This window comes from Alosa alosa, chromosome 19 (genome assembly GCF_017589495.1).
Source record: "Alosa alosa isolate M-15738 ecotype Scorff River chromosome 19, AALO_Geno_1.1, whole genome shotgun sequence".
NCBI lineage: Eukaryota > Metazoa > Chordata > Actinopteri > Clupeiformes > Clupeidae > Alosa > Alosa alosa.
In genome coordinates this window covers 24,589,996-24,617,537 of record NC_063207.1, presented here as the reverse complement: position 1 = coordinate 24,617,537, position 27,542 = coordinate 24,589,996, and the positions used below count along the sequence as shown (strand labels likewise).

Sequence of the window (27,542 nt, the reverse complement as noted above, 5' to 3'; positions counted from 1 at the left end):
TGCAAATTCAAAACTGGAAAACCTCTGATTTTCAAAGGGGCCTCACGGCCAACGCAAGGGGCTACGCCGTCGTGGCCGCCGTGAAATTCCTACCCTGGTTGCTTGTATCATTTTGCACTTTTATATCATCACTGAACGCATTCTTCAGTATTTAGAGGATATAAAAATACAAACCCATTTTCTTCAAATCAATAAAATACAAATGACAAAATACTATTTTATTTTAGTAATATGTGTCAGAAATACTGCCCATCCCTGAGAAGGCCCTAAAGGCCTATGGAGCATAGACCACAAATTGACCTGAAAATGTATTGACCTTATGCCAACAATAACACAAATTATGTTTTTAAAGCTTCGTCAGTAATGCCAAAGCGATAGATATATGCCAAAAACTGTCATCCAGTGGTAGGTAAAAATGAAACTGCAAGCCAGGATAGTAAAAAAAAAAAAAGTAGTATAGCCCAGTTATGGTTGGTATTTGGCAGCCTAATTAATGGTCAGATCTAATGGTAAATTAACCTTGTGGAGGACAACGAATCTCGTAGATATTAAGTTTTCAACGCCAGACTAGCCATAATTAAAGCCATTTCCAAATGCAGTAGTCCAAATGACTAGTCTCTGACTAATCGTGGAGGACCCAGCCGGACTACAATTACCAGAAAAAATGAATTGCGCATGCCCATCAGTTCAAATTTACGTCATCAAAACGCAGGAAACGGTGGAGCTATGTTGACGTCCAAAACAAAAATTGTTCTCTAAAAATCTTCGTCGGCTTATCACCATCGGCTGCTAGATCGATAAAAAGGTCGATCGCCAGGAGATTCGTTAGGGAAGAAAAGTAGGGGACAATACAGGTGGAAGTACCTTGACCGCCTTCTGTTATTTTCTTGGGATTAAGAGGAGTTTTCGTAAGCTAACGTTAACGTTGGCTATATTGCATTATCTTAGTTAACGGTAGCTAGCGAGGCAGGTTACTGTGTGAAGTTGGCATTCGAACACGTTAGTCGTTTGGCCATCTCACAACACGCTAGCCAAGGCCCGACAATCTGGGAAAACTTGGTGGTGTGAATAAATAGTTTCTAACTGGATGGACTCAATCATCTCGTAACGTAGATTTTATTGGGGAAGGAACAACTAGCTGCTACGCAAGGCGTTTTTGCTTTTTAGTGCTCTTGGGCCTGTGCTAGCTAGCTAACCAACGTTATGGCGTGTGGAGCTACTCTGAAAAGGACAATGGATTTCGATCCTCTGATGAATCCCACATCACCTAAAAGGAGGAGGTGTATTCCAGTATCACCATCGTCGTCTTCACCGAGGAAATACCTTCGAAATGAACCCTCTCCATTCGGAGAAGTCTCCTCTAAACTTACAACAGGTTGGTAGCTAGTCAACTAAGTTAGCATAGCTTGCTAACGTTAATGCTCTGGTGTGGTTGTGTTTCAGTTAACCTACTTTGCGTTATCTAGTCGGGTCGTTACCCTCAATGATTAGTAGTTAAAGTGTATCAAAAACACAAAATTGACGACTACAATGTTGCCAACTGGTGTTCCAATTACCTCTGCATGTCTAGCTCTAACTACGTTATCATAGCAAACCACATTTGTGTTAAGCGTAGAGACAGGGCCTCAACTAACGTTAGCTTCCTTATTTAACGTTACCTCATTAGCTGACTTTAGGTAACGTTAACGTAGTTTACGCACGTTAATTGTTAATTTGTATCTTCCAAGTTAATGTAGGATTACTTTAGGGTTACAACCGCTATCAAATGATATGTCTGTGTAGGTATGTCCATTGTCTAAGGTTAATCAGATATATTACGTTTGTCCAAGTTGGCCTAACTTAGCTGTTAAAGCCTGCAAGTAACTTGAAGACATTCTTTGGCTTTTGGCTCTCATGGCCAGTTATTTAAAGTGACGGATTTCATAACCTGATGTTGCTTTTTATAGGTTATTGTATGTAATAACCGATGAGGCGTATACGGTGCTAAAGATTATGACTAATAGTAACGTTAATTGTAAGAATGACATGTAGCTCTTGGTAATTCGTCCGGCTAATTCATTTTGTGATTGGAATCGGCGCAGGTATTTGTGGATCTCTTAAATAACCCCTTTGTTTATACACACAGAGCAAATTCTTCATAACATTAAGCAAGAGTACAAGAGGATGCAGAAAAGGAAGCATTTTGACGGTAGTTTTCAACCGACGGATGGCCTTTCACCTGAGTCGCAGCCTGGCATGTCCATCTTAAATGGCTGCAGTCTTCAAGGTATGGATGGTTTATCGTCGTATTATCGAGCTGTTTAACTTGTTGCCCTTGTTGATGAACAAGTGCACAGTAGTTAGAATACTGTTTTGTTTTTTAGGCGCATCCTCAGGTTCGGTCTCCCCATCGAGGAAAGAGCAGCCGCTGTTCACCCTCAGGCAAGTGGGCATGATCTGTGAGCGTCTTATTAAGGAGCGGGAGGAAAAAGTTCGTGAAGAGTACGAGGAGATGATGACTTCCAAACTGGCGGGTGAGTATTCTAGTGTAAAGGTGGTGCATTTATGATAAGTATCATTTTGGTGCACCAATATAAAAGGACGAATTTTGTTTTGCAGAACAATATGATACCTTCGTGAAGTTCACTCATGATCAGTTAATGCGACGCTTTGAAGAGCAACCCGCTAGTTGTAAGTACCTCATTTTTGAACACCACAGTTGCATGAGTAGGCAAGAGTCGGTTTGCATTAGGCTGTAACACTTCGTTCTCTCTCCTTAGATGTTTCCTGAGAAAGACCCATCCACCACTAGGACACAAGCTGATGTACTGCTGTGACTGATTTGAATTATTCTCTGATGACGTCAATGCCAGAGACTGTGTTTGATTGCAAATAAAAAGTGCCATATTTCACTTGTTGGCAAAGGCTACTTAAAAGCTTCAGTCAGTGGTATACACCCTCTCCTAAGCATTTAGGTGCCTCTTGGTGTAAAGCTATGTTTTTGACCCTTCCTGATTTTTCTACCAGTGGCCTACCTATCACTTGCTGTAAGCCTTTTTCTCAGATTTTATTTAGTCTTGGCATTCCACATCCTTTGTGTTTTATATTATTTTTGTTACTTGTATATCAAAGTTATTCAGAATGCCATGTAACATTTACTGATCAGCCATTTTTAATGAATACAGGTTGATGTGGTCAGAAAGTGAAAGGTATCCCAGGTCAGTGTTTTTTCAAATAAAGGGCAATACATAGTTTGTAACATAGAAACAAGTATTGTGTGGGCCAGTTTTGGTTCAATCCCGTGGTTGCTCTCTCAATATTGGAAAGTCTCACTTATAAGTAACAGCAGTGAAGATTGAGGATTGCTGTTTTGGGTAGTGTGAGCCTTAAATATGTTGTACTGTAACACATAAGCAACTACTAGAAAACATCACCAAATCACACAATACCATCTCATATTTATTTTGATCTTTATCCTGTTCATTTTTTTTCCTGCTTACATAGTTGAAATGTAAACAATAAAACTTTTTAATACAGACTTCAACCCAGCACTTGTCATTATTTGCCTCGACTCCTCTGACACAAATGGCACTGCAGAGCAGCTCAGCAGCCTCCCCAGGTCAGTCGTGCAACATGGTCGGTTTTCTGCTTGGTGGACTTCACAAATCCCAAGAACTCGAGTTCTGATACTGCTTGGATGAATCGAGCACTTGAAACAAGCGATTAAGGAACATCACTGGTAGAAGGCATGCCTGAACTTTTTTCAGTCACTAAAGTAAATGGGCCAGAACATTACTAAGATGGTGTTTAGCAGTAAAACTGACCTGTCATGACTACAGATCTGAGAATCAGGCCATACACTTTGAAATAGTAATACAATTCTTATCTATTAATGAAATATGGCTTAAGATAATAAAACACTGCATAGTTAAAGTAAGGATACTGCTTTAGTTCATTCACTTTGCCGTAGTCACTAGAATCAGGATCTTTACCCTCTGCTGCACTGACAACTGTGGAGTAAGCCTTTGAGGAGAAAAAACATGAATTACTTTTCTGACATGTCAGGGACAAGGTTCCCACAGATCATGGAATTTCTGAAATATGACATTTTTAAAAGTCATTGCAGAATTTAATATATTTATAATGTATTTATAATACATTAATACAAATATATTTCCATGCCGAATTGGTGTATATCTGGTTATTAGGCTTAACTGCTTGCTTGAGTAGCCCAACTTTGTTTATTCAATGCCCATTTATTCTCCCACTCTAAAATACCAATCATTGGTTGGTATATTGTACTAGTCATTTCATAGTAAGTCATGGATTTTTTTGTCAGGAAAAGTCATGGAATTTTACATTTGAGTGGGAACCCTGTTTAGAGTAATTAAGGCATGTCAACACTTGAATAGAGGATTGTTAAAGTTTTGGATCAAACCTACCTCCAGCCAGTCAAAAAGGTTAATTAGTCTCCCACACTCAAGGTGGAGTTTGTATACAATGCAGATGTCTGGAGCTGCGTTTGAGACTGTCCCACTCTCCGTCTTCAGACCTTCATGCTGTACAAGAACACATTCCCATGAACTAACTGTCGGTACAAAGACCTACAGTTGGCACACATGCATATGCTTGGTTTACCTGTAGGTAGTAGTAGGGATGACTGAGGGCAGTCTGAATGGAGGTACGAGGGGTGGCATTGAGATGTCTCCGTAGGACCCCAGAGGAACCATAATAGCAAACCTCATTCAACGGCTGTGTCTCAGGTGGAACCAGGTGCACTCTATAAATGCATATAATATAAATCCATTGTATCACAAGAATATAATCTTGCAAATAGCTTTACTGCAATTCTTAAATGGTCTTGCTTGGCACAGTATGGCAGATGTATGTATTCTCCCTACCTTACAAGACTGTCAAAAAATTCCAGAATTTGATTTCGGAGCACCTCAAAAGGAGTCATCTTCTTGGTTCTTCTGGATTCCTTCATCTCTAGAAGAGTCTGATGAAATACAGAACATGAGGAGTCTCATGTAAAAAGGCTGACACCGATTGCTACCATAATATGCATTTTGACTTACCTTCTGAAGCTGGAAAAGGTCTGTTTTTTTATGAAGATCCTTTTCTGGTGAAACAGCCTCTTGGATAAGCTCCTCTGCCGATAGATCTAACAGACACATGATAAATGTAAACTGTTGCTTGACCGATGTTTCTGATGCGTTGCAAATTGTTGACAGCTGTATACAATTGAAGATTATGAACGGCAAACAGTCAATGTACTTGAAACCAATGTAAACATACTGTCAAGTTGATCGAACTTTGCCAAGTAGTTCTGAAGCTGTCCAAGTGCAGCCTTCATTTTCTTTGACTTGCTGGAACTCAGAATGACCTCACACTTCTGCAAAACTGTAACAAGCTCATCTTTGGCCAGCAATCTGAGAAAGGACAAAATTAGTCACCTCTATGAAATATTCACATTGTGTCTCATCACACCCTATATTACTACAATGTCTTACTTAAGTAGCTGCATTGCAGAGTTGTATTCTTCAGTCTCCCAAATATTCTTCTCCAAACAGGATATGTGTAGCTCTCTGATCTGAAAACAACAGTACCAGTCTATATGAGTGATGCAGCAAATCAACTTGACTGGTTTTACAGACATTTATCTGGGCCATAATTATTTCCCTCCTTTCTTTTAGCCTGACAGTACCTGTTTCCCCAAGGGGTATTTGGGTAAAGAGGATGTCAAAGTATGAAGACATCTGACAATGGGGTAGTAGTTCTTGTGATACTTCCTGAGAGCTTTCAGCAAAGTCTGACACACTTCCTGAAATGATTCCAAAGCAAATAAGGTCAATATTCTGAGCAGTTTTAAAACAATCCACAAACTGAACAACAACAAAGAGCTAGGCTATTAAAAGAGAGGCATTCAGTCACCTTTACACACTCATCGTTGGTCAGCAATTCAACCTGCTTTTGTGGCTCCTGATTTTCCACATACCTTAGAAGAAAAAATATGTGCCTGTGTTAAAGCAACGTGACAGGAATACTGCTGTTCACCAAAACAAAAGTCCTGAAAACAAAATATTCTGACATGGAATTCATCTTAAAATAATCTTCTTGGTATAAATGTTTATTAAATTATAGTACTGAATAATAACAAAAATGCACCCACTAGTTCAACACATAATGTACTGTAAATGTGTGTGTCTCTGACCAGAAACATCATTGTAAGTGTATGTTTTTGGCATGTAGTTTGCCCATTCATGTTTTTTAGGTGTATTGACTGAAATTATCACGAATGACATTAAAACACACCAATAAAAAGTGAAATTATTATTATTTTGACCACGTACAGAATTAAAAGTAACACTGAAGTATCCCTCTGTAGGACTTAATATTGAATAGTGTCCATACGCACCTCATAAAGGATGGCAGCTGTCTGACCCTCTCCACATCCTGGTGGTTGAGTGACTGGGCATGGGCCAACACCTCCTTCTTAGAGCAACACAGCTTGCTGAGGGGCTGGGAGTGGAAGTGCTCGACCAAGGCCAGCTGAGCAGGGCACAGCCATCACAGATACAACATACTTTAGGTTACAACCGAGAAACAACCACGGTCAACAAAGATTATAGCTGATCTGTTTTGTTCAGGGACTACAAGAACGAGGGGTATAGCTGTGTATTGACTATGCATTACAGCAAAGAATAGAAAGCTAAAACAATAATGGTGAAGGGATTTTGAGTATGCCAGCTATCTGAACTATGTATTGTATAACAAAAAGTACTTTGTGAGCCTGTGTTAACTTTTGTACTACGTTCTTAAACAGTACTCACCTGAAGGCCCTTAATGAAGTTGCGGACTGAGAAGTCGTGGTAGAGAAAAATGCTCACTAGCACCTGCAATACCTTGCCAGTGAGCTTGAAGGGGAACTGGGGATTCAGAACAAGCTGAAATAGAAATCATTTAAAAAATACATCAGACACAAAACACAGATGGTATGATGCAGTCAAAAATCCTTAATTTCCTGTATCCCACATGTTGGCCGTGCCCTATAATCTGATCAATCTATAAGATATAAAACAGTAGGACGATTCTAGGGCCCAGCACTAACAGGCTCCAATAATACTATATATGATCGGGCCCAGAATTATTCTGTCATAAGGCCCGAATTATCTAACAGCGCCCCTGCCAAGGACAGCTGCATGAAGTCAGTCAGTCAGTGTCCACGGCCATTTTGCAAAACAAAAAGAAGGGAGAACAAAATTACCAACAATGTTTACCTTGTCAATGACTGTGGCCAGGTGTTGTGTGCAGGACAGAGACTGAAAGAGCTCAATGCAGAGCAGAGAGGACACAGAGTGGGGCAGCATGTGCTGGATGGTGCTGGGAGACGTGGCGATGCCAAAGATGAACATCAAAGGAAGTTTCTGGATGTAGCGACTGAAGAACAAAACAGTTTGAGGGGAAAAAAAAAGGAAATGGAGGAGGTTCAGCTTCAGGTCTTACTCATTTTCAATCCTAGCTCTTTGAGTAAATGAGCTAGAGGGTTTGGTTTTTATTGTGTCCCTGAATACCTGCAGATCACAATGAAGTCTTGTAGCACCCGAGGGCTGAAGGCTTCAAGGTCTTTGAAAATGACTACTATAGGTGGCTTAGATAGCATGTATTTGGCTGCTGAAGTACGTTTTTTGCCTGGAGATGTAACGGCAAATTTCTGTAAAAACACACACACACACACACACATTTATCATGATACTCAATTAAATACTTAACGTATCTGAACATACATCACATAATTGTTTGTGTGTGTCCTGTGGTGTAGAGATAGGTGATGTATTTTTCTTTTAAATATTTCTATTTAAAACCACTTAATCTAAATATGATATGTTTGCGGGTGAACATCAAAAAGGGAAGCTCTTTAACATTTACCTTGGTTACCGAACTGTACCAATCACAGAGTGAACTGAGGGAGCAGTGCACCCTCTTCTGGTGGACAGGAGCACTGCACTGACCTCCATTGTCCTCATCATCATCCATGGTGACATCAACTCCCATGAGTCTCTCCAACACCTTCTGCATCAGGTGCTTTAGAGCTAAAGAGAAGCATCGGAGGGCTAAATATCTTTTTCATTGGCTTTTAAAGAATGAGATGGGTTTTTTAAATGCACCAATCACTGAAACATCAAGTCAACATTTACATTTATTCATATAAGCAGACACTTTTATCCAAAGTGACTTACACACGTCAATTATATTACAAGGGCCATTTGGCTTTTAGCAAATGGCTTTTTGTTTGGCTTTTAAATAATTATTTGGGTGCTTGAAAATGCTTGAATCACTGAAACATCATTCTAAATCCCAACATGGATCACAAAGCACGCTTACATTCATGTCACATTAGGAGACAGTACACTTGGAGACAAAACAGTTGATGATTAAAGTTGGGTTAAAACTTTGGATGGAAGCCCTAAGATGAGCATTATAAGTATAGTATAAGTATAAGTATACTCTTTTGATCCCGTGAGGGAAATTTGGTCTCTGCATTTATCCCAATCCGTGAATTAGTGAAACACACACAGCACACAGTGAGGTGAAGCACACACTAATCCCGGCGCAGTGAGCTGCCTGCATCAACAGCGGCGCTCGGGGAGCAGTGAGGGGTTAGGTGCCTTGCTCAAGGGCACTTCAGCCGTGCCTACTGGTCGGGGTTCGAACCGGCAACCCTACGGTTACAGGTCTGAAGTGCTAACCGTAGGCCACGGCTGCCCCTCATTCCCCGCATTCAGCAAGGTAATACTGAGAAACAGATGCCTTGTTTGCAAAAACACTGATAACAAGCATAAAAAAGAAAGCATTTGTAGCAACAAGAGCACACCTGCACATTCTTTGGCTTGCACAGAGACCACAAACGGAGTCACAGACTGCTGCAAGAGATCTGAAAGGCTTTGGAATGTCATGTCATGATCTGGTACATTCACTCCTAATTAAGGAGAAAAAGAAATTTGTGCTTTAGAATGAATAATAATAACCTATTAATAATAGTAAGGATTACTGCAACATACACACACACACAAATATAGAACTGTCCTTTAAGCCCACATCACCGACTTCCCCTTCCTTACCTAGCACCAAGGCAGCTGTAGGGATCTCACTGGCTCTCATAATAGAGGCCCAGTCATTCACTTGTGACTGAAAGTTTGAGGCACACTTTTTAATGAACTCAAGCAGGCTATCCAAGATGTTCTTGTTTAGCTCATCTTGCAGCATCTGTTGAGACATGACATTGGGATTTGGTTACATGTCAATCTATTATTGCATGTCAAATACTATTGCTTTATCAAAAGCACCACTAAATCAAAAGGCAAATAAGACATTCAGGGCCATATTGCTAATGATGGGCAAAGTCAGCCAGTAAGTAAAATATCACGTCATGTGAGCTTACCCACCGATGGTATTATCTCAGCAAATAGGTTTTACACAGTCATTGAATTAACTTTGGCTTCGAGCTTAGATTTGGCCTGTTATGAACATCAGAGCCCTAAATGTACATCATTTAATTACAGTGACTTGATAACTGTCCAAAGATGGAGATGAAATAGACCCCTTCATCAGCAGGGTGGGCAACTGTGGCACTTCTGTGCACTGCCAATAAATTTGGCATAAAACAGGCACTGTGGACTTCACCAAGCTGATGAGGAACAGCAGCAAAACAAAATAACTCATAATAGACTTGTAATAGGAGTGTCAGAGCCAGCACTGAACTAAACTTAACAACAGCCATCTCACACCTACCCACCTAATTAAGCCTGTCAGCCAGCCTTAACTGTCCATTAATACTTGTCCACAGTTACAAGTGCAATAGGACAATTTATTTTAATATCCAAAACCTGAATAAAAAGAACAAAAACATGTATACTACTCTAGCCATAGTACAATCAATAGACTGTGGAGAGAACAGTCTTCTTGATTAGGAACTGTGGAAAGACAGGGTCATGCTTACCTCAGTCTCAGATTTCGTCATGTCCCAAAGCCTCTGACAGATGCCGAACCGTATTTTTGCTGTTTCTCCATCATCACTACCTTGAATGAAATAGTCTTCTGGGAAAGACAAGTGGTACAAATGTTAGTGGGTTTTTTCAGTATTTTTCAAATAATTCGGCAAGACTTCAGAATCAGAGAGATAACCTTTGTTTATACAACCCCATTCCCAAAAATGTAAATAAAGTATGAATGTAACCATCTGCAAATCACTTAAACCCATACTTAACTTAAAAAAGAACATAGATTGTTTATCAAATGTTGAAAGTAACAAATTGTACCATTTTATGAAAAATACATGCTCATTTTGAATTTGATGCCAACAAAAACACGTTTTCAAAGTTGGGATAGAGGCATGCTTACCATTGTTTAGCACCACCTCTTCCTTTAACATCAGTCTTTTAACATTTGGGAACGGAGTAGACCAGTTGCTGGAGTTTTGAGAGCTAGATGTTCCATTCTTGCCCGATATAGGATTTCAAGCAGCTCAACAGGCTTCTTAATCATGTTTTTTATTCTATGCATGCACTATGCACTAAACTTGACAGATTTGGACTCCTTAACTATGGAGCCATACTGTTGTTGTATGTGCAGAATGCGCCCGTGCCATAAGCACGTACATCCAATGCCATCATCGATGCTGGCTTTTTAACTGTGAATTAATAACAATTTGAATGGTCCCTCTCCTCTTTAGCTCAGAGGATGCAGAATTCTAGCAGAATCCATGATTCTTAAAAATAATGCAAAAGTTTGATTGGTCTACAGGAGTTTGGGCCCAGATAAGATGGCTACATGTCTGGATCATGTCTAAATATGGTTTCCTCTTTGCATGGTAAACTTTTTAACGAACATTTGTGGATGGAGCATCAAACGGTGTACATAGATGATTATTGAATGTTTTCCTGAGCCCATGCAATGACTTTCATTAGAGAAACAGGTCTGTTTTTAATGCAGTGCCATCTGAGCCCCTGAAGATCACGGCCATCAATATTGTTGTTCATTCCTGTCACTACATGCAAGATTTCTCTGAATATTTCAATTATAATTTAATCATAATTCGTCACAATTTTACATTGAGGAATGCTTATGTTGCTGCATTATTTGCCCTCACAGTTTTTCAGAGTGATGATTGCCTGCATCTTTACTTCTGAGATATGAGGCATCTGTCTCTAGGATGCCCCTGTCCCCACGTTTTTGAGATATGGTTCAAAATAAGCATATGTTTTTGTTCAATTCAAAATAAGCATATGTTTTTCATAAAACAGCAAAGTTGTCAGTTATAGATATTTTTTTCTATGTCCTTTTTGTAACAAATTATGGATTTACCTGACTTGAAGACAAAGAATGTCACATTCTGTTTTTAATTTACATTTTACACAGCGTCCCAGCTTTGTAGGAAAGTGGGGTTGTATTTTGAAGTATAGTTTTGATCGACAGACGTACCCATGACTTGTTAACTTTTTATACTTCTAGCACTGTTACTTTGACCAACCTTTGATAATATCTTGCTGTCAGAGTTGAAAGTTGTCTCAACTAACTGTACGTTGCTGTCAACTATAATTCTCTTCAGGGAATGGTCTTCAGTGCATGAACTACGTTTTATATTACTCACCAACACCAGAAATCTTCTTCTTCTTAGAACTTGGCTTGAAAACAAAACATCCCTGTGGATTGACAACATATGTAATTACATATGTTTATTTTATTAGCCTATATTCAAAGATTGCCCTGCACACTATCTGCATTCAATTACACAACGCTTGCTCAAACCAAGCTCGTTCAATTCCGGACTAAACTCCCTTAACTTACCTTCGACACAGATGATGTGGCCATGTCTAGCGTATGTCCGTTATTTGGATAATATTCGAAATAGCTTTGTTCCTTATCTCATAAACGTAAACAGAATACTTTATTGCAACAAGCTGATAGCTAAACTTCAACGAGTTAGCTGGATCTCACATTGTTGCACTACTTCCTTGTATGTTTCCCGCGGTTGAACACGTCATGAGAGAAGAGAAGGCTATGCGTATGTGATTGGTTATTTTGATATGTCACTTCTTTGTTGATAAAAAGGCAGGAGGGGGTTACAGTAGATGCTTCCTTCAGAGTATGTCTAACTTCAAACATTCTCTTAAAGAAAAATCTAATTTCGTTTACAAATGTCTTTTTTTGACGAAAATGTACTTTTGCTACACTTTGTTTCGCCTTATTCTAGGTAGATTCTGGAACATTTTAAAAAAACAGTGAGTCTAAGCCTCCTAATATTCTACATCAATTACAAATCCACTGAACTGAGCATATGGGCTAATCATGCACCCATATCTTACTATAAATACTGTTGTCATTGCCTGTCACACATTTAATTTACCTTAATTTACCTATACCTCACCTTTCTTACATCAATTCACAACTAGTAACATTCACATGAAAAATAAATAATGAAATGCCACACATTTAGAGCCTCAAATACTTCTTGATTGAAGGTAGCCTAGGCTACACTGAAGTGATCATAGTTTCACAAATTATAATCTAAAGAATTTAATGTTTATGTTTTCAAAAAAAAATAAAAAATTCAGCCTCGATGAGTGAAACATGTATTAAATGAGATGAAAACTTGATTAAGATTATAAACACATTTAATTACACAGTGCAGTCAAAGTCATTACACAATTCACCATACACACTGCTGGTGTTTGTTGTAAGAAATGTAAACAAAGTTTACAAAAGCAACCATTTCCATTTTATTGAATACTTTGTGGAAGACATGTAAATTTACAGACACTACATTGATGTAAAAATTAAATACATACCAAACAAGAGGAGAATATAAATCCCATGGGGATATATCAAAATGTCTTTTTTTATTCTTTAAACAAAATTCAAATCATATTTTAAAAAGAAGCTTTATAAATACAAATGATTCTAGTCTAAAACCCTACATATTACCTGCTCCTGGGACATGTCCACCAACATATACTGTATAATGAATGATATATCAAAATTTGTCAACAATTGTTCTATTTAAAAACCTATACAGTCCAATATCCATGGTCTACTTGCAATAAATGTTATCATGTTAAGAAATTATGGGTCAAATGTGTTTATGATGTACCACTCTGCAGCATGTTACATTTCTAATCCTGAGTGCAAGGCATATGAATGGGTATTTCAGCTTCCAAATAAACCATCAACTATACAGCCACTTTTTGAGTATGACTATAGGACGCATATCCTGAAGCTGTTTCAGCAAAAGATCAGCACCATTTGAAAAAGCTTTATCCATCACAATCTTTACATTTTTCACAGACTTAATATTTAAGGGGTTTCTAAAATGAACGAGATTTTCACTACTTGTTGTCCTTCTCTTAAAGTCACTCGGTCTTTTCCCCATTATATTGGAGGACTGCTGCTGAAGAGTGCGCTGCTTTTTAGGGGGAGTCTCAGTCTTACAACTCTCAGTTGCTTTCCTTTTCAGGGAATCTGTTGATTCCTCCAATAATGAAAGAAATGCTGGCTCCAACTCAAGAGAGTTCATGGCATTTTGACTCTCCTCACAGAATTCCTCTTCAGAATAATGCTTCTGCTCCTCAGTGTTAAGCTCTGATTCCTTCATCGCATTTTCAGCTGTGTGGTCTTGCTCGTCTAGTCTCTTCATCTTCGGAGGACGACCCCTCTTGCGTTTAACCACCAACTCATCGGGTGTTATTTGGGTATTTTCACTCCCCATCAGCTGACTTTCAGATGGCATTACGTCAGCACTCTCATCTTGTGAGGGCGATTCAAGGGAATCCTCTGCCATTTCACCCGAACTTTCGCCATTCACCGTTTCATCTTCATCTTCTGAGCCCTCTGTTGATGTCCCATCTGATTTGCTGGCATCCATATTTCTGGAACGTGGGTATTTCTTACAAAATATAAACTGACTTCTCTGATCCTCAATGTATCGCTCTGTGAGACCATGGGTAGCATAATGTTTAAAGATATTCCTTTCAGCACTTGAAACTGAATCACAGCCCTTTATCATGCATGGATACTGCAAGGGAAACCGTTTAGTGCACATGGCAGAGGCTTCATCCATAGATTTCAGAGAGGGCTGGCCAAAGCTTGTCCAGTGATTGAGTACTTTTCCTTTTTTCTTCAAATTTTTCTTTTTCATTTTCAATTTGTTATTCACCATGTTCTCTTTCCCATTGTTTGGACTAAGCCCTGGTTTCGTTTTCTTCTCTGCTAGATCTTCGTTTCGAAAGTTTTTTGGCTTAATTTTGTCCTCATAAACGTCTTGATGTTTTTTCATGAGATGCCGCAGAAGATTTGACTTGGTGGTGTAGCTACGATCACATCCATCACAATCACATTTGAATGACAGGTCCACCTTGGCAGATGACCCATCACCACCTTCTGATACTCGTATTGCCTTGTGGTGATCTTTGACGTGGTCAATGTATTTCAAGAAAGAAGTGAAGGATGCAGAGCACTTGTTCTGGTCACAAGGGAAGGTGCCAACATCTACACCAGTCAGCATGGTACTTGATTTTTGGACCGTGAATTTGTGATGTAACAGGTAATGTTTAAACAAACTTGTGGCTTTATGGAGTACCTTTGAACAGTCTTCCACTTGACACACTAAGTCTGAAGCCTTAAAAGAGGCATCGGCACCATCGCCTGACACTCCTTCTTGCTCAGCAACATGATCTGTCTGGTGCACAGCTCTATAATGAAGAGTCAAGTTCTGCTCAATTGAAAAGGCAGCCGTGCACCCTTGATGTACACAACTATATGGTCTGAATGATTTGGAAAGCTCACTAATAACAGTAGTGTCAATTTTAAGTTCTGGGCCAGTGTCATCTTTAATCAGTTCTGGGCCAGACTCAACTTTAATAGCTTTTATGTCCCTTACTTCCGTTGGTGATTGTACCTCTGTCTTAAAACTACCCTTTGTAGTCTTCTCGTTACTATTAACTGGATGTAGTGGCCCTGCTGTTGAGGGGTCCACAGAGTTGTCCACTGATAAACGCATATCACTTGACAACATATCTTGATTTAAAGTTCCCTGTCCAGCTACTGCTGAAATATTCGTCTTTTCAGGCAACTGGCTAGTAACTTTCTTTTTAGGTTCAAAAGGCTCTTGTAGTCGTTCCACCTTCAAACCGTTGCAATGATTGACCGGATGATTAACAGGAATTGATTTTGGAGTTAAAGAAGCCTTCCCAACTGCTGTGGATTTGAGAGTTCTGTCGATTTTGCTTACTTTTATCTTGGGTATCGCCTCTTTTGCCATATGGTGAACATTCATGTAGTGTATACGGAGACCTGTTGTTCTCGTAAAGTTTTTTTCACATATATGACAGCTGTAAGGAGAAAATTTGTCTGGTAATTTTTTAAGTTCATTTATCATGTCATCAGTGTAGTTATGAATCCTGAACAGATGCTTGAATAAAGCTTCTTTCGTCATTGCACCATAGGAACAGTCTGCCTTTTCACACTTGAATGGTTTAGAGACATTTGGGTCTGCCTCCTTTTTTATAGCCCTTTTCGGCACCACAGTTTGTTTTGGTCTTTCTTTTGAGCAGTCTTCACTCTTTGACATGTTTAGAGAGGAACTCTCATTAACCTTTAAAGAATCTTTCAGGACTGCATCAACCAAATCCAGTCGTTGCAAGGCTCTCTGAATCTCCACAACTTTACTGTCTTCTCCATCACCTGTGGATGCAACATCCACAGCATTTGTAACAGATTCCTTCAAAGTTATTCCACTTGTATGCTTTTTCTCAGAGACAATGTTTACTTCAGCACCTTTGCTCTGGTCAGCCAAAGTGTTGGGTAACGATTGTGACGCATCTGCTACAAGAGATTCACTCTGATTAAGAGCTGTATGTTGTACAGCATCAGATGTGCATGAAGAGGCAATGCCATCCTCTTGTTTTGGAAAATTCATGTTGTAAGTTGATTCATAAAAGTCAGGAAAACTACCATTTTGCACATAGTTAGATTCTGCTGACTGATACATGCAGGACCCAATAGGTTTGCCCTTGTAGGCGTCCTCAATCTTAACAGTTGGAGTAACTGCTGTCTGGTAGACGGTTGAAACATCAGGATCATTCAAGAAATCAAGGAAGGATGTTGGCAAATCAGCATTTAAATCAACTTCATCAAAAGCTTTACACTGAGACCGCTTTGATAAGTGACCACCAAGAGATTTTGTGCTAGAAAACTCCCTGTAACATCTGCGGCAGATTACTTTCCCATCTTTTATAATAGCAGGCCATTTTGTCCTCTTGGATGATCGTACCTTTTTCAGTTTCTTCGTCTCATCAGCCTCACCAGAGGTTTCCTTTTTGTCAGTGGAGTCAATGCCTGGTGCTGCATGAAATGTTCCTCCATCAGAATCCAAGTCTTGCATTTGAGAATCTGACGCCTCCCCTGTATTACTGAAATACGAATTTGTACAATCTAACATCTCTGTTGGACTCTGTAGATGGGTTGCTGTATTATCAACATGGCTCTTGTAAGGGGGCGAGTTAAGGTGAGCCATATTATTAACATCCAAGCTACTGACATATCGGTCATGATGGTCAAAACTCAAGGACTTGTCAATGCTTCCCAATGGTTCCACTGACTGAGCATGCACCTCAGTAGGCATGTTTGACACATAAGGATGAAGGCCTTGCGCTGGCATACTGTCTGAATGGGACAAACTGTTATTGTGAGTGATCCCGCTTGAATGACTTTGCATCGGAGACTCCATGTGCCCTACGCTTCTCTCTGTTTGTGCAAGATCGCACTGCTGTCCACCCTCTGTTGAATGTAAAACCATAAGAGAGCTGGATATGTACTTTGATGCTTGATTCATCACGCTGGAGTCCTGGCTCATCATGGGAAGGACATTTCCATCATCACTTGGGGCTGTAGTATGTAGTGTATCATTTTGTGTCTCAATAGCAACCTGAGCCCTATTCATCTCGGGGGAGAATGAGTGGAAGCCTTGGAGTTGATCAGGTAAGACTTTTGAGGGGCAATCACTCTGCTGGGTATAATCACAACTGTAATCATTTGCTGTTGGTGAATGCCATAGTTGAGTGATATCTGAATGTATCAGTCCGGCTGGATTTTGTAAAGTTTCACAAAACGAGGTTTCTGGTTGAGAACAAAAACCAGAATAGAAAGGCAGTGAACAATTAGACATAGAGTTGGGTGAGAAAGAAGACGGTTCAGATAAAGATCCACTTTCTACTGAATAGGGTAACTGCCTGGTGCTTGCATCTTTTTGCGGTGATGCAAGACCTGTAGTATTCATCTTCTGAACCTGTTTACTAGGAGACCTCTGTACATTGGACTGTTTTCTTGCAGCCATTTCAGCAAGTCGTTTGTACCTCCTAGACAGTTTCCATTCCTCAAAAGCCTCAGAGTGCACTTTCTTGACATGCCTTGCCAGACTTTTAGATGTACAATACCTCCGAGTGCATGCCTCAAATGGGCAGACGTGTGTTAGTTTATCATCTGCCTCTTGACTGACGCTTCTTTGTGATGCACTGCCTTGTTGAGACATTGAAGAGGAGCATGTGGTTAGAGGTTGCTCACGTTTTATTTCAACCAATAGAGGTTGATCTTTTGGACAGGAGAAAAGTTTTTTGTCCTGTATAATTGTCTGAGGCTGAAGCTCAACAGCTTCCAAAGTGTTAATTGGAATTGGTTTCAGTTTTACTGAACAAGGCTGTGTTATTGGCAAAGGCCCTTTCAAGTTAAACTCAGTTGAAACTTTCGCCTCTGTGGCTTTTAAAGGCTGAATGACGGGCACACCACCAGCTGTGGTCTCAGGCTCACTGCGACTTGGTGCATTGGCTGCATCTGTAGGAGTCTGTGTCCCAGCACCATCTTTGATCTCCTCTGCAGTTGCAGCGGCAGCAGCAGCAGGAATATCATTCAGCATACTTTCTACAGAGTGCTTTATTTTTACTGAAGCAGATTCCCCTGTGGCATCATCAGCTTTACTTGGGGACTTTCCAAGAACCTGCACACTGTCTGGATTAGTTTGTTCTGTGAATGTGGAGGACATCTCTTGTTTCACATGTTCCTTCATGTGTGAAGTCAGAAGAGCCTGTGAGTAGAAGACCTTACCACAGTTTGGTGCTTTACAGGTGAACATTATGTAATGCTGTGCTTCATGGTCATACAGCTGGTAGGTTTCTGTAAAAATCCGGCCGCAGTCTGGAAACATGCACTGGGCCTGAAATCCAGTGTGCACTTTCCTGTGCATGAGAAGCTCAGCATGAGAGGGGAAACTAGCTTTACAATTCAGCTGAATGCAATAGTATGGCTTTGGGCCACAATGCATTTTCAAGTGATCATTCAGGTGTGTCATGTTAACAAACTGCCGTCGACAATACTGACAAATAGCTTTTTGGCAGTGTGTTTCGAGGAAACACTTGGCCTCTTCATCATCTTTATGCACTCTCATATGGGCGACTAGGTTCCTGAAATACTTGAATACCTTCTGACAGCTGGTAACAGGGCAAGAACAATCCTCAGTATTTTCTGACACAGCCGCAGCACGTTGAGTTTTTTCTGGTTTTGATTTTGGAGTGATAATTGCACTGCTGCCAGGAGGTCCTGTGATATTGGGAGTGTTTGCAATTGCTTGGACTTTTGCTTCAGGATTTACCTTAACTACAGGTGATTTTTTCAGAATGTAATCCTTTAGGGGTGACTTTGTGGGAGATTTCGGGAGCTTCTTCTTGGTGATGTTCATAGCAGCTAGTCGTTCCTTGCTGGACTGTTTAACATGTGAAGCAACATGTGGTTCAAGAACTTGTCTAGTCTCAAAGGACTGTGCGCATATGGGGCATCTATATAATCCATCTTGGACATGTTTTAGGGCATGCTTTACAATTCTGTGACCGAGAAATTCCTTGTCACACAAAACACAATACTGCATATATGCCCGCCAGTTTCTAAATCTTGCAGAAACAAAGCCCTGTTCTCTCAGTTTCTTAATCTCCCTTTTCTTCTGTCGTTCAGCATCAAGATCACTAAGATCAACTGAGGGACTCATTATCAAATCCATATAGCTATGACCACTCTCGCCATCCTCTTTACCATCTGGCTCTTCATTATCATTGAGTTCATCAATGGATGACACTATCGAGGCTTCATCACCCATCAATGTCAAGCAGTTACGTTTTAGAGTTTTCCAGTCCCAGAATTCAGGGTCAAAAGGCCACTGTGTCTTCAAGGCCAATAACAAGTCACAACGTAGTGAGTTGGGAATGGGCAGAGACTCCTCCTCAAGCTTTTGGTCTGGTTCATTGAAGAGCGTTTCAACAGCATAGTATGAATCCACAGTGGGTTTCAGAAGGAACTCTGTGAGTTGGCATGCACGTTTCACCTCCAAGTCATTGGGCATTAGGCAGGAGATAGTCTTGCATATGGTGGCTTTGCTGTCTTCTCCGTCACTGGCTCCCATTTTCAAAGCTTGAATGCACATTTCGATGCACACTGGAAGTCCTACATTTTCAACCTGGAAAAAAAAAAGTATATGTCATTGGAGAATCTGTACTTTGTGCTGATTGAATAGAATAATTTTGAAACACTCAACACTTCAAACACTTTCAAAATACTTACTTCAGACTGGATGACTTTGATGAGGAGCAGAATATGGTACACACTTGTGGACAGAATCACTAACTGTCTGCATTGATCCAAGAAAGCCTGTGCAGATTCTAACCGCATCAGAAGCTTACTCCACAGCAGTGTGAGTTCCCTTTAAATAAAACAAACATAAATAATATAAGACTTGTGCTAAGACAACATTTGACAGACACCTGATGCCTCATTTATTTAACTAGTACTAGGGTCATTCCATGTCAGTTCAACCAGGGCCCACGCACTTAGGTTTAAAAAAATTCTGAAAAAATTACCAGGTGTACCTATGTTACCCAGGAGACACACTGTAAAATTACTCTTATGTAAGATCAATACTTTCCAAGATACAGCCAGTTTTTCAGGGGGAGGGGTTTGTCAAAGTTCACAAGCCCACAGCGCAAGAACTAAACCATGTAGGAGGCTCAAATTTTGCATGCTGGTACATAAATAGGAATAGTATGTAGCAAAATCGTCACGTTTGGTCTGGATAATCCTGCATGGTCATAGCGGTCCCTCAAAGTTGATACAAATTTTATTGGAGTTTTTGGCTGGGCTCTGTTTAAGCCTTCAGAAGACATATTTGTACTCAACATAGGCTCTTGATTTATTTTCCTTACTGAGATAAGTAGAAACACGCTCACAAAAAGCAATGAACAGAAAATAAATCCTTCAGGGTCTGAACAGCAGACCTCACAAGTCCTGAAAAATCATTTTGGTTATCATTTTCAGAGCACCCAAACACCTTGTGGGAATATACAAAGATTTTTAAATATGTTTTTCCTTATTATCCATGATCCCTTCTTTTTGAAAACACCAATTTGACTTGTCTTATGCACATCTTTCTTTTTTATTTTCCACCCTGAACATGGGCAAAAAAAAAAAAAGATTTGCATAAGACAAGTCAAACTGGTGTTTTTAAAAAGAAGAAGATCATGGAGAATAAAGAATTTAAAAAAAAAAAAATCTTTGTATATTCCCACAAGGTGTTTAGGTGCTCTGAAAATGAGAACCAAAATGATTTTTTAGACTTCTAAGGTCTGCTGTTCAGACCCTGAAGGAATTTATTTTCTGTTCATTGTTTTTGTGAGAGTGTTTCTACTTATCTCAGTAAGGAAAAATAAATCAAGAGCCTATGTTGAGTACAAATATGTCTTCTGAAGGCTTAAACAGAGCCCAGCCAAAAACTCCAATAAAATTTGTATCAACTTTGAGGGACAGCTATGAACACGCAGGATTATCCAGACCAAACGTGACGATTTTGCTACATACAATTCCTATTTATGTACCAGCATGCAAAATTTGAGCCTCCTACATGGTTTAGTTCTTGCGCTATGGGCTTGTGAACTGACAAAAAAAAGAGCCCGAACAAAATCGACACCCCCCTCCCCCTGTAAAACTGGCTGTATCTTGGAAAGTATTGATCTTACATAAGAGTAATTTTACAGTGTGTCTCCTGGGTAACATAGGTACACCTGGTAATTTTTTCAGAATTTTTTGAGACCTAAGTGCGTGGGCCCTGGTTGAATTGACGTGGAATGACCCACTAGTATGCCATCTTAATCCCATTTTAAAGGAGAATTCTGGCAATTTTTCTACCTAGCTTGAGTTGCTGCAGCCAACAGCTAGAGCTACCAGGCAGCTACAGTGCTACACTCTGGGGGCATGTTCATGAGCCCCCTTGTTCATGTCCCCAGAGTGTAACATAGAAGCAAAAACATTTAGTTCATCATATCAACTAGGATCAGGATTGGTCCGATACTGGCTAAAATTACTGGATTGGATATTAGAAGGTAAATTACTAATCTGAGCCATCCATTCATCTGAAGTTATCATAAGTATACTTGGAAAGACACACTGTAAAGAGAGTTGCTGTGTCACATCGAACACAGACAAGCAGCATATTTCAATGAAGAGTTGCTACAACATGTGTGAGACCTGTCAGCAACACAATCACGGAAAACAGCAACTCTCCAAATTTTCCTTGGTCTCAAAGATCTTCAACTGTCTCTGCTCATTAAAAAATTAACTAGCCACAGTTGTGACTCCATGTAACAGTCTAGCCGAGCAGCTAATTAACTTTATGCCCACAGTCATGCACACACTATTACAAACCCTCACTGTAGGGCGAACTCACAAAGGAATCTTCACCTTGTATCACAAATCCAAATAATTATAGCTCAATTAAGCATTTACTTGATACACTAAGAAGCCTGTGTTCTAGGTCGGAGTTGACAAAATCTTTATCCAAAGACAATATCAGGCTCAGACTTGCTGGTCTACAATACCTCAGTATCTAATACAAGTTATTCCCTCTAAGGAGAGGACTATGAATGTTGCTGCAACTACATAATCCCACAGAGTGCAGGAACGTATATAGTTTAAGTACAATAGTTTAATTGGACAACATAAAATTAGCTGACCGAAACCATAACCCCATCTGCCATGAAGCACTCATTACATCACCATTGTGCAAGAACCTAACATGATAGCTACTGGCATCATTGCCATTAGCAACCACCCCACTACAACACAGCAAGCCTGTTATCCACATAGGCTGAATGCTCAAATGACTAATTAAATTGTAGCCTAATCCATGTTTGTAAAATAATTACAGTAACACAATACAGTGAAACTAAGATTGCATATGGTAGCACTAGTTTGTATGGCACCCAACTGTTCCACTCAAAGTAAGACAGCATGAGTGTGAATACTACACTGAATTCTAGAATCAGTAGAACACGAGTCAGAAAAAACAAGTTTTCTTTAATATACTTCAGAACTACCCATGGATTATTCTTTACAAAATCCAAACAACAACAATAGATGTGTAATGACTACACTGCTAGGAAGAATGCTATGGAGACAAATATGTAGTTGGTCTACAATGTTACCAACAAGATTTATAAGTAGCTTTATGAAACTCCTAAACATACTTTGTAATTTAGACGAACATTGTAAATGACCCTCTATAAAAGTGGCTTTAACTTAGTAGCGAATTCACCCATTGTTTTAACATTTGGGGTTTCTCCATCATGTTGTTTCATCTTACACCATAAAAAAATAACATACAAGATGGGGGAATTTTCCAAAAACATAGTATTTTAACAGACACATTTAAAGTTATTGAGGGAAAAAAATGGTCAAAAAGATGCCACGCCTGCAATGAAATAACCCTACAAATGTTTCACTATGTACACATATTAGAGCACCTTGTGGGATAATTTGAGATGGATACAACCTAACATAGGAAGTAAGTGTGGTTAAGAATGAACTCGAAAACTCTGTGTCCCCAACAGTATCTATAAAGGCATGGGGACAGATTATGAATGTTTACTCTCTTACAGTAATGTTGCAATGAAATTAAATTAAATGAAACAGCCATGTGATGCTGAACAATGGGTCAAAGCTTCTCAAATTCAACATAAGTAAAGTCCTGAATGTCATCCTTGCAGTCCTGGTGCATAACTACACTGAATTTCACAATGATTCAAATTTCAAAGTATAGTACAGTATATAGTATAGTATATATACTCTTTTGATCCCGTGAGGGACAATTTGGTCTCTGCATTTATCCCAATCCGTAAATTAGTGAAACACACACAGCACACAGTGAGGTGAAGCACACACTAATCCCGGCGCAGTGAGCTGCCTGCATCAACAGCGGCACTCGGGGAGCAGTGAGGGGTTAGGTGCCTTGCTCAAGGGCACTTCAGCCGTGCCTACTGGTCGGGCTTCGAACCGGCAACCCTCCGGTTACAGGGCCGAAGTGCTAACCAGTAGGCCACGGCTGCCCCCTAAGTAACCAACCAATTCAAATATGATGGTGTCACAACAAAGTGGACATAATCGAAGTCTATGAGCAAAGTTCGCCATGACCAAAAGCTTACTAACTGTTGCATTAAGGAGAGACACTACATCATCCTGTCACCTTTCTCATATTTTTCACAGGCTTTTAGACCCTTACTACAAAATTGCATTGTGTATAGCCTGTTGTTAGTAAAAAGAGTGGAGGCAACTGCCTACAATGTAATCGGCCATTGTTCTAATCTGACCCTTCATTTGGGGTAAATGAGGTTCACCTTGATGACCTTGAACACTCCATTTCTGGGTTTCTGTGATGGATTTTCTCTTGTGTCTCTCCCTTCGTATGTGTGTGTGCAAAAGTAATGTGTCTGCCCCTCCATGAAAACGCAAGGTTCAAATATATATGTGGTATCATCGAAGTAGGCCATATCCTCTGACCGAATTTCAAGAGCAGCTTCTCCACTGGACCTTGTCCCAAGCCACTGAGAAAAAGATGTGCCCTCATTTGAAGGTCTTGCAAAAAATGAAAGATAGCAACAACTCACCAGGCACAATACACATCCCCTTGAACTAGCTGCCGTTTAAGGAATGCAGAACACAGGCTGAAGGCTCCCTTCTCGTCCCCTTCAGACTCCAAGTTACAGATCATGTCCAAGGCATCTTTGCAGTCTACTTCTGCTATCTGTATTGTAAGACATAAGCAGCTGTTAAACTACACAAAGAAAACTATTTTCTACACAGCTATTCAACAAAACACCAGATAATGTATTGCAAAATATGCAATTAATCATTTCTTGACATGAAAAGCTTACATACAGTACAGTAGCACACACTAATCTATGTAAATGGTGAGTGAACAAATGTTGGTAGGTGTGAAATACTATGACAATTATATGTAAAATTAAATACATATGGCTGCACAATTTGCACTTTGAATGAAGGCAATTGGCAAATTGTGAAGGCTGACATTAACCATGCAGTTTGCAACTCTGTCCCAGTGGCTAATCTTGTCACATCTATGATTTTTATATGCATGCCATGCTCACCAAACAAGAGTGCACTAGGCATGCACCAATCAGAAGTGGCCCAACTTAAAGCGAAATTTGGAATATTGAACTGAAGTTTGACTTTCAAAAATGATCTTGCAAATCAAACTGAAATTGGATCAATTCTCCAAATCGTGCAGCCATAACATGTATGATGCACTCTAAGAATACTCACCTCTTGCTTCAATTGTTCTGTTGAACTTGTCCCACAGAGGCATACCAGGTAGGCTTGTTTGAAGTTCCTTTTTCCTCCAAACTCTGGAAACTCTGTACAGACCTTGGCTAGTCTGGCAGCCTTTTCTACTTCATTTTGTTTTATAAGGTGCTTGATGCGCATATCAAGAAGTACAGGCCCCTCGACAACCAAAAACTCATTAACTTAAAAAACATAAAGGAGAAGAAAAAAAGAATGAGGAAAAAAGGAAGACCACTAGAGCATGTAATGCACAAGATAATTAGAACATTTCAGCACATTCATCAATCAATTTATCCACAAGCATCTAAACAAACCGCTCAAAAATTCTTACCTTTTTCTGTTTCTGGTGTCTCATTAGATAGAACACTGCACAGGGTGGAATTGGTCCAAATTCCACTTTCTGCAGCAACGGCTGATAGCGTCTGAAGTTGTGAATTCCCACTCTCCAGCAGAATGGCATGTGCCAACTATAAGGAGGGGTGCAAGGAACGGGATGACAACCACTTCACGTATGGAACCATCAAATGCAGAATACCCATGCCATTGTGTTAATTGTAAATTGACAAATGAATCATTAAAATTGAGTCCACATTTTGCAAAGGGCTTGTGCAATACGGTTTCTCACCTTCACAGATGACTGGAATTCCTCCCATAAGGCACCTGGGACCTGCTCAGACAGTGACAACAGAAGATCCATGCAGCTCCTACAAACAAAACAGAGGTGATTTCAGGAAATCTTCACTTTGAACATACACAAGATAAAGAGGTTTGGCTGCGAGAACAGAACATGAATTAATCCGAATGCAATAGAAGAGATGCTTTCTTTTAGTTCAGGTCGTTGACATGTAAAGTTATAACATTACTAGTGCAGGCCTCGAGTACAGTGGTTCTTAAACTGGGGGTTGCCAAAAATATGGGAGGGGTCATAAAATGATTTGCATTTTCTGCCTCTGCCACGAATGCCCATCTCGTAACATTTTCCAAAGTGAAACTAATTTTGCCGGTTGGAGAGAAGGGGGTCGAAAGACTTGGCCAATGTTTTTTGGGGGGGTCGCCAGACAAAAAGTTTAAGAACCACTGCTCTAGTAGACAACCGACAACAATGCATAGATTTGGACCACAGATGCACACACGAATAACAACGCAGCCAATTGTAACTACCAGTGCTATTTCAATTACGCATCATATCTGTTGAGCAGAATGAAGGACTGTTGAAGAATGAGTACTTACAGGCCTAATTTATCAAGTACTAGTGGTGCCTGTTCACATTCAGGAGAGAGAGATGGGGTGGCCTCTGCGTAGCTGAGTATGGCCACGGTGTACATCTCCAACAGAGGCAGTGGATCCTCCTCTGTCTTCCATCGACTCCCATGTTCCACCAGTACCTGGTGACACATATTGCAAAACTGACTTAATTTGATTAAATTAACGCCAATCTACCAACAAATGTTATCCTATCAAACAGTCAAAAGTGTATCTATAAGACCATGTTCCCATCAACTTTATACAAACTCAACTCTTCAGATCTAAAAAGATATCTACAAATTGATGGTCAGATTGTTTAAAAAAAATTCCCTTGTTCTTAAAAATTTTTAAACCTTTAATTTATTGCACAAATTACTTGAAAATGAGCCCCGTCATAACCAGTCTTCAAAGTGGCCTTTACCACACAGGCTAATTAAGGCCATTGCACACCATGCATTTTCTTGAGATCTGTTGTCTAATGGTGCATATTAATATCTGTACATATTTAGATTTTTTTTTATTATCAAAAGTGTCGAGATTGAACAGCATGCCAGTGATAGTCATCAAATGCATCACGGCTGGTCATTAGCGGCACACAAGACAGGTCAAGCAAACCACAATATGTCAAAGCAAATTTTCCGTTGTCTAGCTGACCAAGTCATATCAAATTGCATTTTGCAAACTCTGATACATAACTTGCTTTTGCAACATTTCAGCTGCACGAGGAGCGTGGTGACAAATGTATCATGCTTTCTGTATTATATCATAAGTCAACCATGCAATTAGTCCATATTTGCACAAAAAGCTAGCTAGCGTCTAGCTTGCTCGACCAGGGAACGGGAGGCTTGGCCAAACCTGGTACGAGTAAATTTGGGCAGTTATCAAAATTAACATTAAGAACTTCTTGAGCGAGCTATAGTCTTTGTAGTACAACTACAGCGTGCATATATTTCACATGATTGTAATGACTATAACACTGTGCAATTATGGTATCGTGAATTTTAACCATCAAGCAGGTTGGATATTTTTTTTGCAGTCGGTCATTTGATGGTTAGCAATCAAGATAGCAAGCTAACTAGCTAGCGTGCTAGCTGAGAGCAACATCATCAATCAGAAAGCCTGCGGGTTTGGTAGCGTTAAGGGAAATATTGCAGACCTGGCAAAACTCCTGACAAAAACTAGAAGAGGCGTCCAGTGCCGATTCCGAACTCTCTTTCAGTCCTGTGATCAATTCCTGGAAGCGTTTACGGAGGGCCACAATTACTTCCCTTGTGTTGCACTCCCTCTCTGCCTCCTCCTCCGCCATCTTCACAACAATCACGGCCGCGTTCGGACAGACCTTCACGTACTCGTTCACGCACAGTGACGCATGGGCGTGGGGGTGTTCGAATGACCCACTGAGCCACATAGAGCACTGTTTATAACCTTGCCAACACTTTCCCTGCAGTTTGGGAAGAAGGCTTATATTTAACCTTGTAAATGGCAGGCATCAATATTTGTCAGTTAACCTTTAGGGAAATTGTGCCATATGAAATGTGCATATTAGAATGTTCCTACTGAAGCTCAGAGGCCAACCTAATGTGTCACATAATCTG

At 39.9% G+C, this 27,542-nt stretch overlaps 3 protein-coding genes across 4 annotated transcripts; 1 reads left to right on the top strand and 2 right to left on the bottom strand.

Annotated features, from left to right (window-relative positions):
* Nucleotides 1-693: 693 nt before the first annotated feature.
* On the top strand, nucleotides 694-3,523 carry akirin2 (akirin 2). The gene is made up of 5 exons (XM_048228323.1): nucleotides 694-1,375; nucleotides 2,126-2,266; nucleotides 2,364-2,513; nucleotides 2,599-2,670; nucleotides 2,760-3,523. The coding sequence occupies exons 1-5, from the start codon at nucleotides 1,204-1,206 to the stop codon at nucleotides 2,768-2,770; spliced, it is 546 nt and encodes a 181-aa protein (XP_048084280.1). The 5' UTR covers nucleotides 694-1,203; the 3' UTR covers nucleotides 2,771-3,523.
* On the bottom strand, nucleotides 3,421-12,001 carry orc3 (origin recognition complex, subunit 3). Of its 2 annotated transcripts, none has more exons than XM_048228321.1 (20): nucleotides 11,827-12,001; nucleotides 11,630-11,681; nucleotides 9,980-10,077; nucleotides 9,102-9,246; nucleotides 8,855-8,959; nucleotides 7,909-8,072; nucleotides 7,554-7,693; nucleotides 7,260-7,419; nucleotides 6,813-6,926; nucleotides 6,398-6,531; nucleotides 5,914-5,977; nucleotides 5,687-5,803; nucleotides 5,493-5,572; nucleotides 5,278-5,411; nucleotides 5,058-5,143; nucleotides 4,881-4,978; nucleotides 4,618-4,759; nucleotides 4,422-4,538; nucleotides 3,923-4,002; nucleotides 3,421-3,688 (listed from the first exon to the last, which is right to left on the bottom strand). In XM_048228321.1, the coding sequence occupies exons 1-20, from the start codon at nucleotides 11,848-11,850 to the stop codon at nucleotides 3,583-3,585; spliced, it is 2,160 nt and encodes a 719-aa protein (XP_048084278.1). In that variant the 5' UTR covers nucleotides 11,851-12,001; the 3' UTR covers nucleotides 3,421-3,582. The 2 variants fall into 2 exon arrangements, with proteins under 2 accessions (XP_048084278.1, XP_048084279.1); XM_048228322.1 differs by having other exon boundaries at nucleotides 9,980-10,074.
* A 634-nt stretch (nucleotides 12,002-12,635) lies between these two features.
* On the bottom strand, nucleotides 12,636-27,285 carry znf292a (zinc finger protein 292a). Its single transcript, XM_048227825.1, has 8 exons — nucleotides 27,104-27,285; nucleotides 25,933-26,087; nucleotides 25,328-25,406; nucleotides 25,034-25,169; nucleotides 24,682-24,884; nucleotides 24,006-24,142; nucleotides 19,636-19,774; nucleotides 12,636-19,531 (listed from the first exon to the last, which is right to left on the bottom strand). Exons 1-8 carry the CDS (start codon nucleotides 27,251-27,253, stop codon nucleotides 13,205-13,207), a joined length of 7,326 nt encoding a protein of 2,441 aa, XP_048083782.1. The 5' UTR covers nucleotides 27,254-27,285; the 3' UTR covers nucleotides 12,636-13,204.
* Nucleotides 27,286-27,542: the final 257 nt, after the last annotated feature.